At 47.0% G+C, this 18,294-nt stretch overlaps 1 protein-coding gene across 3 annotated transcripts in view; it reads left to right on the top strand.

The window, feature by feature from the left end:
• Nucleotides 1-18,294, top strand: part of HYDIN (HYDIN axonemal central pair apparatus protein) — a 346,689-nt gene that overhangs the window by 285,462 nt on the left and 42,933 nt on the right. For all 3 annotated transcript variants that reach the window (XM_084757699.1, XM_084757700.1, XM_084757698.1), the window contains 8 exons: nt 2,579-2,678; nt 3,628-3,796; nt 5,504-5,739; nt 8,699-8,816; nt 12,679-12,883; nt 14,006-14,241; nt 16,065-16,216; nt 16,326-16,515. In XM_084757699.1, the coding sequence (XP_084613825.1) occupies nt 2,579-2,678; nt 3,628-3,796; nt 5,504-5,739; nt 8,699-8,816; nt 12,679-12,883; nt 14,006-14,241; nt 16,065-16,216; nt 16,326-16,515 (1,406 nt within the window). The remainder of the gene's footprint in view (nt 1-2,578; nt 2,679-3,627; nt 3,797-5,503; nt 5,740-8,698; nt 8,817-12,678; nt 12,884-14,005; nt 14,242-16,064; nt 16,217-16,325; nt 16,516-18,294) is intronic.

Raw genomic sequence — 18,294 nt, 5'->3', positions numbered from 1 at the left:
AAAGGGGGGGGGGTTGTTTATATATAGTTTCTGCTTGTGTAGTAGAGTTCTTGGTGGAGGGACCCTTGTGTGTTGTTAATATGGTGGTGGGGTTGATGGGGGAGAGAACAATTTGGGTAATAGTGATGCAAGCCTAGAGTGATGTTGGCAACATCGCTAAAAAATTACAGTATCCTCAGTGGACAATAACAAGTATGAAATCTTCAGAGCTCTTCTGAGAGGCTGGCAGTCAAGGCTTCTCTTTCTGCCACAAAATTAGTAGCACCAGCTAATAATGAAGCTGAGGCAGGAAGTTCTTGAATTCAAGGTCAGCCTGGGTTACCTAATGAGAAAAGGTGTCTCGGAAAGAGGGGTCGAGGAGGGAAGGAAGGAAGGAAGGAAGGAAGGAAGGAAGGAAGGCAGGCAGGAAAAGAATCAAAGAAAAAGAAAAAACCCACAATGTATGTAGTCCTGAGGTCAGTTCAAAGCAGGTCTCACTGGGTTTCACTGGGTGGATATCAAAGTGCTGACAGATAAGCATTCCTTCCTGAAGCTTTGCAGCCTCCTGGGGCCACCCACACCCTTGGTCCATGTTCCTTTCCTAAATCTTGAAAGCTAGCAATATGCACCCGAGTTCTTCTCATGCTGGTTCTCGCCCTTCTGATGTTGCCCCCACACACACACCCGGCTTTTATAAGGACCACTTGTGGTGACGCTGGGCCTCCAGGATCAGCCAGGTCTGGCTTCACATTTAAAGGCAGCTGATCACCAGCCTCAAGTCCATCCCCTTCGTCATGTAGTCACAGATCCCAGGGATTAGAATTGGGTGCCCTGACCCCTTCCATCCAGCACGCCGCCATAATGCCTGAGTTGTGTATCTCTCCTGGGCATCTGATTCTCCCTGACACCTGCCCTCCCAGGCATGTCTCTCCCTCAGCAAGATTATTAGAGCTATGTGATAGTCAAGCACCATTGTCTTAACGTACGGTGATCTTTACTGCAACATGACGACGAAAGGTGCCTGTCAGAAATTAAAATGATGTTCCTGTAGGACTAGGTTTGATAATTACCAAATGGCTGTATCTTAGTGACCACTAAGATTGCAGTTATGAAAAGTTTTACTAATCCAAGGGAATGTAAAACAAAACGAAAGTGTACCTTTTCAATATGATAACTGTAAAGTTTTCAACATTTGGCTCAGAAAATTAATTAAAGATACTTACTAATGTTTCAGAGGACCCAGGTTCAATTCCCAATACCCACTTGGAAGCTCACAACTGCCTGTAACTCCACTCTCAGGGGATCCAATGCCCTTTTCTGGCCTATAAGGGGTCCTATAAGGAACCTAGAGAGCTGGAGAGATGGTTCCACAATTAAGAACACACACCATGCCAGGCATTGTGGCACACACCTTTAATCCCAGCACTCAGGAGGCAGAGGCAGGCTGATCTCAGAGTCTGAGGCTAGCCTGGTCCACAGAGTTCCAGGACTGCCATGGCTACACAGAGAAACCCTGTCAAAAAGTAAAAATTCTGTCTCTCTGTCTCTGTCTGTCTGTCTGTCTGTCTGTCTGTCTGTCTCTCTCTCTCTCTCTGTCTCTCTCTCTCTCTCTCTGTCTCTCTCTCTCTCTCTCTCTCTCTCTCTCTCTCTCTCTCTCTCTCTCTCTCTCTCTCTCTCTCTCTCTCTCTCTCTCTCTCTCCCTGCCCAAGTTTGTTTGATTCCCAGTACCCAAGTCAGGCCACTTAACACCTACCTGTCATTCCAGCCCCAGAGAGACCCCACACCTCTGGCCTCTGCACTCACCTGCATATATACCCACATGTAGACACACATACATACATACACATAATTAGAAACAATAATGACAAAGATACATAAACAAAGATCCTAGAGAGTTCAGCTAACGATAGTCATGAAAAGACAGTGGCCCTTTGCGGAGGAATCTCAAGGGAGGTATGCGGATGCACTGGGAGGCTTTTGTTTATCTTCGAGGCTTTGTCACAACAGGTGTTTCCAGCCACAGAGGTCCCAAAACAGAAACTCTATAAATTCATCACTGTGGAATGACTTGCCATGTAAACCTAAGGGGGAAGCCCCTGCTTTGGCTCCCTTACCCACTCACCCCTACCCCACGCCCTGGCCTCCGCAGGCTCCCTTACCCACTCACCCCTACCCCACGCCCTGGCCTCCACAGGCTCCCTTACCCACTCACCCCTACCCCACGCCCTGGCCTCCACAGGCTCCCTTACCCACTCACCCCTACCCCACGCCCTGACCTCCGCAGGCTCCCTTACCCACTCACCCCTACCCCACGCCCTGACCTCCGAAGGCTCCCTTACCCACTCACCCCTACCCCACGCCCTGACCTCCGAAGGCTCCCTTACCCACTCACCCCTACCCCACGCCCTGGCCTCCGAAGGCTCCCTTACCCACTCACCCCTACCCCACGCCCTGGCCTCCGAAGGCTCCCTTACCCACTCACCCCTACCCCACGCCCTAACCTCCGAAGGCTCCCTTACCCACTCACCCCTACCCCACGCCCTGACCTCCGAAGGCTCCCTTACCCACTCACCCCTACCCCACGCCCTGGCCTCCGCAGGAGCTGAAGGAGGGCTGGACTTTGGGACCATGAAGGTCATGGAGGAGGTAAAGCAGCCCCTTCAACTGAAGAACCGTGGGAAGTATGAGATCGTGTTCAGGTAACCTGAATCCCATGGGGCTGCGGCAACTATCCCCAGCCACTCCTCATGAGAAGAATATGTCTGGGTTTAAAAAAAAGAAAGAAACCAGAAGCTGGCTCAGTGAGCAAAGTACCTGCTAGTAGTGTGAGGACCCAAGTTCAAATCCCCAGTACCCACATCAAAAATCGAGGCGTCCGTAACCCTAGCATAGGAGGTGCATCTCTGGAGCTCTCTGGGCAGCCGGTCTAGCTAACCTGGTAAGAGATCCTGTCGTATACGGTGGGGAGCACTCAAGGAAGACCCCGAACAGTGACCTCAGGCCTACGCACATGCAGCACATGCGCACTTATCTGCATGTACATACTCATTCATGCACATGAACTGTGCATATACATGCGCACAGACAAAAAAAGCATATAAAAACCTGGGGCTAGGACTATAGCTCAGTTGGTAAAGTGCTTGACTAGCACACACAAAGCCTTGAGTTGGATCATCAGCACCATGTAAACAGGGTGTAGTACCACATACCTCAGCAGGTAGAGGCAGAACGTCCAGAAGTGGAAAGTCATCCCTGGCTACAGAGTGAGTTTGAGAACACCTATTGAAGAAGGAAAGAAGGAGAAGGAGGGGGAAGGAGGCAGGAAGAAGGGGGAGGGGGCAGGGGAGGGGGAAGAGGAGGAGGAGGAAGAGGAAGAAGAGAGAGGAGAGGAAAAGGTGGATAACAGCACAGGCCCAGGAATGACCCCCGATATTTACCTTCCACACCTAAACATATGTGTGTCCATACATATGACAATAAATACATGCATGCACATACATACACAGAAAAAGGCATAGTGGATTTTGCTTGGCATGATGGCTACCTAGGGCAGAGACAGGCATACCCTCAACAGATGAAACTGTCCTCTGTGGCATCACGGGTTCCCTGGACAATGGTTGAAATGGATTCTTTATCATTGTCTTCCAGCTTCTCTGTGGACTCCTTAGGGATTTTTCCAGCAAATTTAAATTCCATGATCTCAGTCATACCCAAAAGGGGGTCACTGATCCCAACAGATAAGCCCACAAGTGTCCAGGTACACTTCCGAGCAAGAAAGGAAGTGAAGATTGAGTACCATCCCGTTCTGCGATGCCAGGTAAGAAAGCTCAGAGGAGCAGGCTGACTGGATGGCAGGACTGTAGGCATCCTGGTGCAAAGAGGGGGTGAAGGCAGGATAGCCTGGGTGGCAACCAAAGAAACGGCACCAGAGTTCAGTCCTAACTGACAGGCACAGGTAGGTCAGGACGGAGGTGTGCAGAGAGTCACCAGAAACAGAAGGAGAGGTGGGAAACTGCCCCCAAGGTTTTGAGATGCATAAGAACCAAGGGATCTGTGTCTGATGAAAACCCAAGTAGAGCTTAAAGCAGCACACGTGGTTGCCACATGTTGACATTTGGCTGGTAGAAACGCTCTGTCAGTGTCTGCTAATACTCTTATTTATTCAGTAAGATGGAGAGTGGAGGAAAGAGAGTCTCTTCTTCTCCACCATGAAAATAGGCAAGAAGACAATGGATAAATGTCCAACCTTTGACACTATAGCATGACATCATCCTCTCACACTCAAAAACCTTGTCAAGCTGCAATATAAAAATCCTACAAAAATCTCCACGAGTGGGTATATGACATTTGTCTTTCTGGACCTGCATGATCTTACTCAGTATGATTTTCTTCCAGTTCCATCCATTTACCTGCAAATTTCATTTCCTTTATAGAAGGATAAAAGTCCATCATGTATATGTACATTTTCATTGTCCATTCATCAACTGAAGGACATCTAGGCTGGTTCCGTTTCCTGGCTATCGTGACTAGAGCAGCACTGAACACAGATGAGCTTGTAGCTCTAGCAGATAGAGAACCCATCGAGTGCATGGCCAGGAGTGACACAGCTGGGCCCTATCGTAGATCGATTACCAGCCTTTTGAGGACATCCACTCATTTCCAGAGTGGCCACACTAGTTTGCACTCCCACCAACAGCTATGCGGGCCCCTCCTTCCTATATCTTTACCAATGTTTGTTGTCACTTGTTCATTGGGGTTTTGTTTTTTGTTTTGTGGCCTGTGTTATTCTGTTTTGGTTTTCCGACCTTAACCACTCTGACTAAGGTAAGACAAAAACCTCAAAATACTTTTAGTTTCCATTTCCCTGGGAGCCAAAGCTGTTGAACACTCTTTAAAATATTTCTCAGCCGTTTGTGTTTCTTCTCTTGAGAAGTCTCTGTTCAGTCCGTTATGAATGCACAGCAGGTAGGGTTGCCTGCACAAAACCAACCCAACCCAATATTCCATCAGGGAGCAGGGAAGGGCAGATACGCTCCACCCCTAACTGAGGTCCTATTGACAATTGATGGCTGCTAGGGGAGGGAGAGTCAGTTTTCTTCAAGGTCCGACTTTCGGTTGATTGACCATGCTACAGTGCATAGCCCCACACCCATATGTATGTGACCAGCACTAACTGGAGTCAAAGGGTTATTTAAAACAGAGAGACAACATGAAGTTAGGAAGTGGATGGAGGTCTGAAAGGAGCTGGAGGAGGAAGTGGTAGATGAATGTAACTGAAATAAATTGTGGACACGTAGGACATTCTCAAAGAACAAATTTATTTTTTATTTCATATCTCAAGTAAGCTTATAGTTTTATGTTGGGGCAAACTCATAACTCTCTTTGGCTGCATGTGTCCTATGGGTCAAAGGTCAGCCACACCTCCATGAAGGTGTCAGTCATGAAAGCAGGCAAGAAGACCCTAATGGGAATTCTACAGCTATACCACTGGCTAATATCTTCCCAAACCTTCTTCCTTTTCTAGATTATTGATCCCAGTCTCACAGAAAGTGAGATCATTGCCAGCATCCCAATCAAGTTTTCTGTGAATGCTGTGTACTCCAAATTCACCATCAGCCCCTCCTCAATCATCAATTTCGGGGCTTTGATCTACGGTACCAGGAAGAGCACCACCTTGACCATAGAAAACCAAGGCATAACCGACTTCAGATATGCCCTCTACAGGCTGACAGGGGAGAGTCAAATTCATCAAAAGAAGATGTAAGACAAGCTATTGACTTGGCGCCTTATACTCTACGAAGAGCTATGACACACTTTACCTAGCTAAATTGACCCTGTCCCCTTGCAGGTTTAGAACCATCTCGTGAAAGTTTATGCGGGAAAGCACCAGTAAGGGTTGGTTCTGAAACATTTCCTGATCAGATTTCAGGCATTTTCTAGCTGCCATCAAACATAAGATAGGTTTTAACTGAACAAATGTAAAGTCTTCTGGATGTGTGCAGATGTGTGCGTGCCTGTAATTCCAGCACTCAGAAAACAGAGGCAGAGGATGAAGAATTCTCTGTCATCCTTGGCTTCCTTGCAAGTTCTAGGCCAGCCTGGGCTACTTGAGGCTCTCAAAAATGAATGGAAGGATGGATGGAGGAAGGAAGGAAGGGAGAGGGAGGGAGAGGGAGGGAGAGAGACAGAGAGACAAAGAGAGGCAGACAGACAGAGAGAAGAGAAGAGATATTTTGGATTTTATATTCTGTCCTAGTGTTTCTGGTGAAGGTAGGTAGACAGACAGACAGATATTTTGGGTTCTGTCCTAGTGTTTCTGGTGTGCTAAAAGACTCACCAGTAAGTCATTGCCCTCTTTTTCATTCTGAAGGTACTGAGGGATGATTACAAAAGGAAACTAACTCAAGACAAGACTTAAGCCACGCTTCACTTTAGGGTTAGCAAAGGGTACCCTGAGATGCAGGCAAGAGAAAGCAGAATGACGCCTTCATCCCAGCAAGCACCACCCCTGCCTTCGCCCTGTGGAGAACCCTGGTCACCTCTGCTGCCTCAGCAGTAGCAGTTACAGTGGCAATATTCTGTTCTTCAATGGGTGTCTCCTATCAAGAGACCAAAAATTACAAATCTTTTCAGTTTTCTTGGCTCCCATTGATTGGAAACAAATTTTAAAGATGGGTTGACCAATTCTCAAGACGCATCCACCTTGATTTTTTTTTTAACTTTCTAGGTGTTTTAATACAGGCCTACTCCTCACGTTGCTTATAATGGTTTTGTGGGTTTTATCTCTAATTCTCTATACTGTAGAGAATTAGGCATATGTATATATAGTATATACATATACTAATATGTTTGAACATATTAAGAAATTTGGGGTTAAAGTGCCTAAAATCTTTCTTCCAATTTTAATTTGAACCTCCTCACAATTTCTTTTCATAATGACTTAGTAATATGTCTAGTGATTTTTTTCTTTGTATCTTAATTTATTTTAATTTGGAGGCTGAAGATATGTTTCAGTGGCTAAAAGCACTTGCTGTTCTTGCAGAGGACCTGGGTTCAGTCTCTAGCACCCACATGGTGGCTCACAGCTGTATGCAACTCCAGTTCCAAATCTAAAATCTCTTCTGGCATCCATGACTATCATGCGTGCACATGATACACATACATGCATGCAAGCAAAACACTTGTGCACATAAAATTTAAAACAATATTTTTGTTTTTAAAGGCAGGGTTTCTCTGTGTAGACTTGGCTGTCCTGGACTCACTTTGCAGATCAGGCTGGCCTCAAGCTCAGAGACCTGCCTGCCTCTGCCTCCCAAACTGCTGGGATTACAGGAGTGCACCGCTGCACCTGGCTAAATATTTTTAAATTTGTTTATTTGTTTTTCACTTCAGTATGAACTAACTCATGCAAAACACACAAGGGAATTGAACCTCGGGTGTGTTATGGTCATCAAACAAGTGCATACATAAGGTTTTCAAAATATTTTTGATGTACCTTAAATACAACTGCACATTCTACATACTGTATTCTCTGAAAAAAACTAACCATTGGGTACACTGGTTTCAAGTCAAGTGAAGTTCCAAAGCCTGTATCTAGCTACTATTTATACTAGCCTGTATATACATCATAAATGTAAATAATGGAGACAAAATGTATTATTTCGTGTATAAAATAAAACTAGGTAAAAGACCTTATTTTTTTAAGATTTATTTACTTAATGTGCATTGCCTGTATGTATGTCAGTGTGAAGGGGTCAGATTCCTTGGAACTGGAGTTACAGACAGTTGTGAGCTGCCTCGTAGGTGCTGGGAACTGAACCCAGGTTCTCTGGAAGAGGAGCCAGTGCTCTTGACCCCTGAGCCATCTCTACAGCCCCAAGTAAAAGACTTTCTATATCTAGTTTCTAAAATGGTGCTTTGCTGTGAATGCAAATACTTAGGGTCTTGCTTCCTGAGCCTGGTGCTGAGGGATGAGCTGGACACTCTATGTAAGCTTCAGCAACACCCTGATTTTTATTTATTTATCTTTTAAGATGAAGTCTAATTAAATTGTCAAGATTGACCTAGAACTTGCTTTGCCACACAGACAAGCTTCCAATTCGCAATCCCCCTGCTTCAGCTTCTCCAGGAAGCTGAAATTAGAGGACTGGCGCCAGGCCTATTAGTTCACTTGCTTTTTGTATGTTTTGTTGTTATCTATTGCTATCATTAGCCAGATTTCCATCACTGTAACAGGAGAACATAGGTAATAAATTCACAAGGAGAAAAGGGTTGTTTGGGCTCCTAGTTGCAGAAGTCCAAACCATGGTCAGTTGGATCCAAAGCAAGGCAGTATTTTATGGCCAGTGCAAACAACACGGAGAGAAACTGGTCCCCTCAGATCAGAAAGCAAGAGAGAGAAGGAAAAGATGGGGCCAATCTCCTTCAAAGGAATATCAGTGAACTAAGACCTTCCCAACAGTGTCATCCTTGAGACAAAGCCTTAACACATAGACCTTGCTTAAAGTAAATTTCAAAGTCCTTATGATTTATGCCCCATGTCACTTCCTTGTAACTGTTCAGTGAATTTAATCAGTGAGTACAAAGCTACACTGCCACTATGATGCCTCCTGGACAAAGAAAAGCCCTCTCCTACCCCCCCCCCCAGGGCCTCAAGCAGGCAGGTAGTGTCTCATGTCCCCACCAAAACCTGAGGCTGTACCATTGCTTCTCTGCTCAGGGCCAGCCACATAAGGCACACAAGAACCCGAGACAGCGAGAGCCTCTTCAAGTCTGCAGCTACCAAAACGGCCAAGTTCTCAGACACAGTCCAGAAAGACGTGAACATAGCAAACCAGGTGAGAATCCCTCCTTGCTCACAGAAACACAGCGAACACTTCTTTAGTGTAAGAGAATTTTTTTTTAAACTTCGTGTATGAGTGTAGATCGGTGCACATAAGTGCACATGCTGATGAAGCAGAGAGGGCATCAGGTCCCCTGGAGTCGCAGTTGTAGGCATATCTTAGTTAGGGTTGAGTTGCTGTGAAGAGACACCATGTCCATGGCAACTCTTACAAAGGAAAGCATTTAATTAGAGCTGGCTTACTGTGCAGAGGGTTAGTCCATTCTCATCATAGCGGGAAGCATGGTGGCGCGCAGGCAGACATGGTGCTGGAGGAGGAGCTGAGAGCTCTACGTCTTGATTGACAGGCAGCAGGAAGAGACAGTGAGCCACTGGGGCCTGGCTTGAGCTTCTGAGACCCCAAAGCCCACTCCCAGTGATGTGCTTCCTCCAACAAGGCCACACCCCTAATAATGCCACTCCGTATGAGCCTATGAGGGCCATTTTCTCTCAGACCACCACAAGGCGGTTGTGAACCACCTAAGGTAGATTCTGAGACCCAAACTCAGGTTCTCTGCTAGAGTAGCCCATGACCCTGACCACCAAGCCATCTCTGCAGCCTTAGAATTTGATGCCTCTGTGGCAAGGATATTGACTCATATTTGAAATCCTCTCCTTTTGAGCTGAGGTATGACAATCCTTCATTTGGGTCTCCTCTCTTGCTTTGAAACCTTCATTGAATCCCTACTGCCTTAATTCCTTATACATTTTTTAAATCAAGAATTATTTGTTAGCCGGGTATGGTGGCTCATGCCTTTAATCCCAGCACTTGGGAGACAGAAGCAGGCGGATCACTGTGAGTTAGAGGCTAGCCTGGTCTACAAAGACAGGCCAGGCCAGCGAGGGCTTTTACACAGAGAAACCCTATCTTGAAAAAAAATCATTTGTTTAGAGGAAACAGATGTCTGGAGAAAAGTTTGTCTAGATGACTTATCTGGGACTCTCTGGGGTTCAGTACAGCTCCTAGGTCATGGCAGATTTTCAGTTGGTAGTAACTCAGTTGAGTCCCTAGAAACTCTCATGCAGGGCTGGAGAGATGGCTCAGAGGTTAGAGCACTATTCCAGAGGTCCTGAGTTCAATTCCCAGCAACCACATGGTGGCTCACAACCATGTACTATGTGATGAGACACCCTCTTCTGGCCTGCAAGTGTACATGCAGGCAGAGCACTGTATACATAATAATAAATAAATAAATCTTTTTTAAAAAGAAAAGAAAAGAACCTCCCATGCAGACTAAATTATGCCCCAATGCAGTAGTACTATGGAACACATCAGAAGAGATCTGGGGGGGGGGGTGAGAGTGGGGTTAAGTAAGAAAAGTGCATCCCCAAGGGGAAGAATGGCAGAATTCGGTTTGAAGTTGTCCCATACCCGTACCCAGCTCCTGTGCTAAATTCCCACAATGCACAGCAGAGGCCTCAACCAAGATATTGGAAATCAGTTTGCCTACCACTGGGGAGCTTCATGACTGTGAGGAGAAGTAGGAATGAGCCTAAGAGCAAGGAGTATGCGTTCTCTGTGTGGTGGAAGACCGCTCCGAGGTCCTTCTCTGTGCAGGGGAGTGCTGTGCATCGGTTGTCAGTCCCAGGGTAGGATTACAAGCACCTCCCCAACATCACGCCCTGATGTCACAGCTGAAGGGGTATTCTAGGGCCTTCCCCAGCCCCTGCTGAGGTACCTAGATCTAGCAGGAGATCCAGCTACCACGGCATGGGTCCAGTGAGACAGGGCACTCACAGCCCAGGTCATGCAAAGCATCTCTCACACAACAAAGAAGCAACAGCTTAACGCATGCAGGGTCTTATCCTCCAAGACCACAGAAGCTGCCCAAGGAGGCTCACATGTGCATGCCCACCTCACGCTGCCAACTACAAACACATTCTGCTCTGGGTTTTATAGCCCTGAGGAAACTCGGGTCTCAGCCAGGCGTGGTGGAGCACGCCTGTAATCCCAGTACTCGGGGAGGCAGAGGTAGGCGGATCTCTGTGAGTTCAAGGCTAGCCTGGTCTACAAAGAGAGTCCTGGACAGCCAAGGCTACACAGAGAAACCCCATTTTGAAAAACTAAAACAAGCCTTTCACCCTCATGCCAAGTCCACTGAGGAGTCGCCATGAGCCTGGCCCACACTCCCGAACTAAAGAAATTTATGGACAAGAAGTTATCATTAAAGCTAAATGGTTGCAGACACGTACCAGGAATAGTACGGGGCTTTGATCCCTTGAATCCTGTGATTGATGAGGGTGTGGAGGTGGCAACTAGTGGGAATAGAATAGCATTGGTCATATAAGGACACAGCATCAGCATCATCATGTTAGAAGCCTGGGAAGAGTCTAAACAAAGGACACAGCATCAGCATCATCATGTTAGAAGCCTTGGGAAAAGTCTAAACAAAGTCTACTCAGCAGAGACATCCACATCCCTCCCCAAAGAGCCTGCTTAACTGTGACGTAGAAACTTTTTGCTAAATAAACTTTTAAAATACTCAAAAAAAGAAAGGAAAGGAAAGGAAAGGAAAGGAAAGGAAAGGAAAGGAAAGGAAAGGAAAGGAAAGGAAAGGAAAGGAAAGGAAAAGCAGCTTGGGTCTCTGAACTAAAGCACTACAGAACATCTAGAAATGTGAGGACAGACTCGCCTATCCAAGGCAAGCTTTCTCTCGCATGGGACGTTGTATGCCAACTGTATGCTGCGCTTATCTTGAGAACTACATGTGGGACAAGGAGAGCTGGGGTCTGCGGGGACATGTGAGGGCTCCTCTTATAATGACATCCTCTTCTTTTTAGCACTGTTTCTATGCAACACGCTATAGAATGCGCCTCACAGGTACTCTCTCAGTCTGCTCTACATGCTATAGAATGGCCCTCATGGTTATTCTCTCGTTTAACCCTCCAATCATGCATTGTGCAAGCAACATTTACACAGGTACACAAACTGAGACTTAAATCATTTTTCGAAAGCCAGATAATATATTTTAAGGACTGAGTTCAACCCCCAGATTGTCCGTCGCTATTCTATTGCTGTGAAGAGGCACCATGACCAAGGCAGCTTATAGAAGAAAACGCTGAATTGGGGGACTGGCTTACAGCCCCAAAGGGGCTAGTCCATAACCATCATAGCAGGAAGCGTGGTGGCAGACAGGCAGGCATGACACCGGACCAGTAGCTGTGATCACTCCATCCTGCTCCACAGGCAGCAGGTGAACAGTGAGACTGGGCTTGGTGCAGGCTTTTGAAACTGTAAAGCCTGCCTCCAGTGACACACCTCCTCCCACAAGGTCACACCTCCTAATTCTTCCCTCCCCACAACAGTTCTACCAAGTGGGAACCAAGCATTCATTCAAATATGTGAGCCCTTGGGGCCATTATCACTCAAACCCATAGTGTCTTATTTGAAGCCCCTCATCTCAAACACTGTCCCTTTCTCCACCCCACCCCACTGCCTTGAGACTTCGCCATCTAGGTAAGTATTATATAATGCAAACGTCACCTATTTCCTTGAGCCCTTGGCTCCATTCGAAGGAAGCACACAGAAAACACGACCCTCCGAGGAGAGAGAGAGAGAGAGAGAGAGAGAGAGAGAGAGAGAGAGAGAGAGAGAGAGGAGAGAGAGGAGAGGGAGGAGAGGGAGAAGGAGAGAGAGGAGGGAGAGAGGAGAGAGAGGGGAGGAGAGAGGAGAGAGGGGGAGACAGAGAGAGAGAGAGAGAGAGAGAGAGAGAGAGAGAGAGAGAAGAGAGAGAAGAGAGAGAAGTGCCACTATTTCCCCATCCCATTGGCTCTCTTGGAAAGTCTCAGACTCTGCCCTCCCCACCTTTGTCCTGCAGGCCCGCTTCTCCCATGGCATGTTCACCGTATACCCAGGATTTGGCTCTGTCCCTTCTGGAGGACAGCAAGTTGTCACCGTTGAGTGTGTGGCTGACCCTGTGGGACGGTGTGAAGAGTTTCTGGCCATCGATATCTCTGACCGAGACCCTAGAGAAAATCCTGGTGGCATTCCTTACACTCTGCTTGCTGAAGCGTGTCTGCCAGGTACTGCAACATGGATCGGCCAACACCCCTAAAAGACAGGCATTTGCCAGCCCCTCCCCATTCCAGAAAAAAAAAACCCTCTCAAGATGTCCAGCAGACAAGGCTGGGCTGCTTCACCTGGAAACTTAGAACCTCTTCCGGGGTCTTCAGCTATATTTGTCCTTAAAGCCTTAGCACATGTAGGAAGCGGCTGCTTCCCCGCGTGCCTAGCCTTCCTGGGTCTGCTCCTGGATTCCCCAGTGAGTGGTGTTCTGAGGAATGAGCTGGCATGGGAAGTGGCCCAGGCCTGAGGAACATGGCGTATGCATCCTCGGGCCACTCCTTATGGACAGCATATTCACAGAGCAATGCTCACTGACTCAGCTTGCTGACTGTTGAACCCAGCAAGAGCTCAGGTAAAGCTTTGGCTATAAACCCCCTAGAGCCTCAGACAGTTATAAGCCAACTCCTTTAACTCCCTAAAGTCCACTCCAGGCCTTGGTTCTCACCGTTCTTTACCAATGGAAGGAAAAGGCCAATAGAGATGGGCCAACCAGAACGGATAGTATGAAAGAGGAAGCCAATAGATTTTGTCCCATCACTTACATCCCAGTGTGTGGGTTTCCCCATCTGTCCTCCACGACTCTTGCTTTCTACTATTATTGTTTGTTTGTATTTCCAATGAAAGGGATAGAACCCAAGAACTTGCCTTTTGTATGCCAGGCAAGTGTTCTATCATTAAGTTGTAGCCCCAGCCTTGTCATTCTCCTTGGTCAAAATCCAGATATCCTGGACTGGCAAGATGGTTTCCTAAGGTAAGAGTGCTTGCCACCAGACCTAATGACCTGAGTACAGTCCACAGAATCCGCATGTTGGCAAAGAAAAGGCTCCTGAAACTTGTCCTCTGAATTCCACCAACTACATTTTTACATTTACACACACACACACACACACACACACACACACACACACAGAGAGAGAGAGAGAGAGAGAGAGAGAGAGAGAGAGAGAGCAGACAGACAGACAGACAGACAGACAGACAGACAGACAGACAGACAGAGGAAAATAAAATAATATATAAATACAATATTTTAAACTGGCCTGACAGGCAGCCAGTCTCATGTTCTTCCCTCCATTTTTTAGCTTTTGTGACCGACAACAGTGTCCTGATATTTGAGGAACACCAGATCTGTACCAGCCCTAACCTGTACCACATCCAACAGACCATACAGAGTGGGGGGCTATACGTGGAGGATGAAAATAAGTTCATCTTCTGCAATGTCCTGGTGGGTCATCAGGCCAAGGCTCGGTTCAAGATCAGCAACGTGGGAAAGATCGCCTGTGACATCAACATTGTCGTCAAGCCCCTCTCCAGCAAGGTAGGAGGCTCCCAGTGGCCATGGCCCTCTACGGTTGGTATAAAGCCAGGGAGGCTGCTCTGGGAAGGCCCTGCACTAGAGCCCCTGGACCCAGGTGAGAACCATGAGGTTCTTGGGGCCCTCTTAGAAGCTCTGTGAGGTAACAAGGCCGTTTCCCTTAAGCCATGGACTCTGACTCACTTTCTCTCTCTCTCTCTCTCTCTCTCTCTCTCTCTCTCTCTCTCTCTCCTCTCTCTCTCTCTCTCTCTCTCTGTGTGTGTGTGTGTGTGTGTGTGTGTGTGTGTGTGTGTGTGTGTCCTGTGCATACCTTTGTACTAAACTGTTACAAAACTGATAGGCCACTCATTTGTCTGTCCAGCTGAACTCACTGTCTAGCTGATATATACAGGCACTGAAGGGAAGCCAGTGATAAGCTTCAGGCAAATTAGCCTCAACTCTCCCATTCTTCCGGTCAGGGAGATCTGGAAGGTGCCAGACAATGGGTGTAAGATGGAACAGAGAATGTGCACTGAGGCCCTCCTGACAGGCACTGTGCTAAATGATTTTCTATCTATTGTTTCATGTTCTCAGCTCTTGCAGACTTGGTTGTTTCTTCCTGCTTTATAGTTAGAGAACTGGGGATCAAGAAAGCTAAATGTGTCCTCTACTCCACATCCTGGGAATATACAGCTACGAGCAAAGCCAAACTTTGTTCATATTAAATAACGAGTACCCATTTCAGAGATCTGTTAGGCTTAAAACTGCCCCCTCCTTCTGGGTCAGATAATACTCAAGCCATTTTCCTCACAGAAGAAGAAAGCATTCAGAGATAGCACACACACAGGGAAGGACTGAATCCACAGGTTGCTGCTACCCCGAGTTTCCAGTAAATGCTTCAAATTCTACTTAGCTTTACCAGAACAAGGTGCAGTCTGGGCTCATGCGGTCATGCCCCAGACCTCACACTGTTCATGGCTGATGGGGCTGGTGGAGGTCCCCAGGGTTGGCCTCAGCCCACAGCTGTGTGCATTCCTGGAAGACTGTCATCTGAGCGAGTTAGGAAGGTCATCTAATCCTTCAAGCACTGGTGACATCGTCATTCTTCTCCAGCCATGTTGTAGAGCACTGGGAGTGGTGGGGGTGCCTGCCCCTCATTCTGTACAAAAAAGTATGAGAAGTTCTTCAACAGTGGGCTTGGGGACATCCTACATTCTCCTCCTCTCCAGTATGAGACGTGGCGGGAATCCCTTAGGGAAAACCTTCCCACGCTTCAACTAAAGAACAAGAGGGGTCGGCTGCATTGTGCTCTGCCCAGTACTCAGAAGAACAAGGAAGTCCTTTCAAAGCCACGCTGGGAATCCAGTTCAAAAACCACTCACTGGACAGCAGCAGGCTGAGTGCTAATGGAGGAAGTGCTAGCCAAGGCACTGGGTGTTAGGAGGAACAGGAACTCACCCAGCTCATCTCAAATGATGCAGGCATCATGGCAGTTGAGTCGGAGACCTCAGGCCCAGATCAAAACGCATCATAATGCCAGCACCTTCACCCAGCTCCCAGCTCAGCTCCACATTAGTTATATTAATTTAGTTGGCTAGGGTCAACATAGGGTGATGGTGAGAATGTTTGGCTAACTGGTCTAGCCATGTGCAACCAGATGTTGCTTAGGGCTAAGTCCCCAGACTCTGAGCCACTCTGTCCAGGGCCCATGACTCCAGAGGTAATTAAGCTTGTCTAGTGTGGGCTTAGAGAAGTGAGTGTTCACAGCAGGGCAGAAGGTTCAGCAGTGAGCCCCGGGAGAAATTCAAAGTACCTAACTCTATCTGGTGTCGCCCCCCCCCTCCAAGACGACCGCCCGCATCACGGACATCTTTGATGTGGAACCCAACAAGATGTGTATTGGGAGCCGCTCACATGCCTTTGCCACAGTGCTGTTCACACCACAGGCCATGCAGACCTACCAGTGCATCTTCGAGGCTACTCTGGAAGGCTTGCCCAGGTAACCAGCTAGTCCCTCTCCTGAGGCAAGATGGCAGCATAATGTGCTGTGTAGGAAAGTGTCCCTGCCAGGTTGGTTTCAGCCACCTTGCTCTTACTGTCCCCTGCAGCAACCTGACCAGGAACCGAGGTCTTATGTTTGACATTATTGGTGAGGGGACCCTCCCTCGAGTGACTGTCATTCGACCAACTCTGTATAACCAACATGGAAACCCCTTGCTCCTGTTTAAGAGACTTCTCCTTGGCCATTCAGAGAAACTGCCTCTCATCCTTAAGAACAATGGTACCATCCCTGCCCAGGTAAAAGTTGAGGGTGACACCCCCGGGGGGGGGGAGGTCACATGGGGTGACATGTTAGTCAGACCACACTGTTTTACTTTGCCTCACAGTTTCTGAGGTTTCAGGTCACAGTCCTTGGTTCTGTTGATTCTAGACCCATGGTGAGAGAGAACATTATGGTGATACTACCCCGCATGGTTTTCACTATGGTGACTGTATAAATATCCTAGAGCGGTTCTCAACCTTCCCAATGCTGCAACCCCTAAATATAGTTCCTCATGTTGTGGTAACCCCCAACCATAAGACTATATTCATTGCAACTTCATAACTGTAATTTTACCACTGCTATGAACTGTAATCTAAATATCTGTTTTCCAATGGTCTTAGGCAACCTCTGTGAAAGTTTGAAAACCACTGTTCATAGTCTAGTTCAGGATGGTCCTGCCACCCACTACCTGGTTTGGTTTTTTTGTTTGTTTCTGTTTCTGATTTTTTTTTTTGGAGGGGAGAGAGATTGGTTTTTGTTTTGTTGGGTTTGTTTTTTTTTTTAGCTTGTCTTAAGAATTTTTGTCTATCAGCTCATATATGAGCATAAGAACCATTTTGTGACGTCCCTTTAAAGATCTCATTAGAAGGAGCTGCAGACACGGTGCAGTGGTTAAGAGCAGTGGCACTTACATGCTGCACAGACATACATGCAGGCAAACACCTGCATACACAATAAAATACATCCACATAGTTTCCCCTCCTTTACATTTACTTATTGTTTTGTGTGTAAGTGCATACATGAGAATGTGGAGGCCAGAGGCTAACCGCAGGAGTCCTTCGACCCTATGGGTCCCTGGGATCAATTCAGCCATCTCGGTACCCACTCCATTTAGTTTCTTATTAGAGTTATTTCTAAATATATAATCTTTTGTTTTGATGCCGTGCTCTGTTCCTTCCTTCTTTGAGACGCTTTTTTATTTTATTTTATTTTATTTTATAATCAGCATTGCTACCTAGTAAAAAATGTCTGCTTTCTCTTACCTAAAATCAAATGTCTGGCTTTACCCCTATCTGCTTTCCAATGGACCAGAAACCACTTGTTTTCCTGAAGTTGGTCAGAGGCCCATTTTGTTTTGCCTCTCATCTCGTTAAGATGTTCACCATGACCCTAGCAAATGCATAGCACCTTGGAAATGCAAGCTTCTGGGAAATAACAGTTTTGCAATGCTTCATAGAATTATGGGCATTCCTTTAAATTTAATTCGTCTGGAATACCCTTTCCCACTGCCTCTCTGTATAACAGAAGCACTGGCAACCCCACTTTGACGCCGTGCAATTGTGTGGTCTGGAAAGTCACAAATCAGCCTTGGGCTTCCAGTTTCCTAACTCGGATACTAAGGGATGCTGAATGCTCATTTTTCCCCCTATCCAGGCCTAACGTTTATTGCATCTATCCCTCAAGACTCAAAACCATGAATCCTAGCACTAGGGCTGTGGTTCAGTAGGGCGAGCACTTACCACACAGGTACAAAGAACAGAATACAGACCCCCAGAACCCACGTGTAAAAGCAGGATAGGGGGTGACAGTCACCTGTCATCCCAGCCCTCAAGAGGCAGCAACTGGGGCTCCCCACGGCAAACTGACTAGCTAGACTAGCCACAATCAGTGACCTCTGGGTGCAGCAAGGAACCGGGCTTATACATAAAGAAGGGAACAACTGAGGAAGGCATGCTGTCTGTCAATATGAATGCACACCTCGACACACGAGAACACACGCACACATATGAATATGAATGCACACCTCCACACAC

Source organism: Acomys minous (genome assembly GCF_964271855.1).
Source record: "Acomys minous genome assembly, chromosome: 14".
NCBI classification, from domain to species: Eukaryota; Metazoa; Chordata; class Mammalia; order Rodentia; family Muridae; genus Acomys; species Acomys minous.
This window is presented reverse-complemented; position numbering and strand designations above follow the sequence as displayed.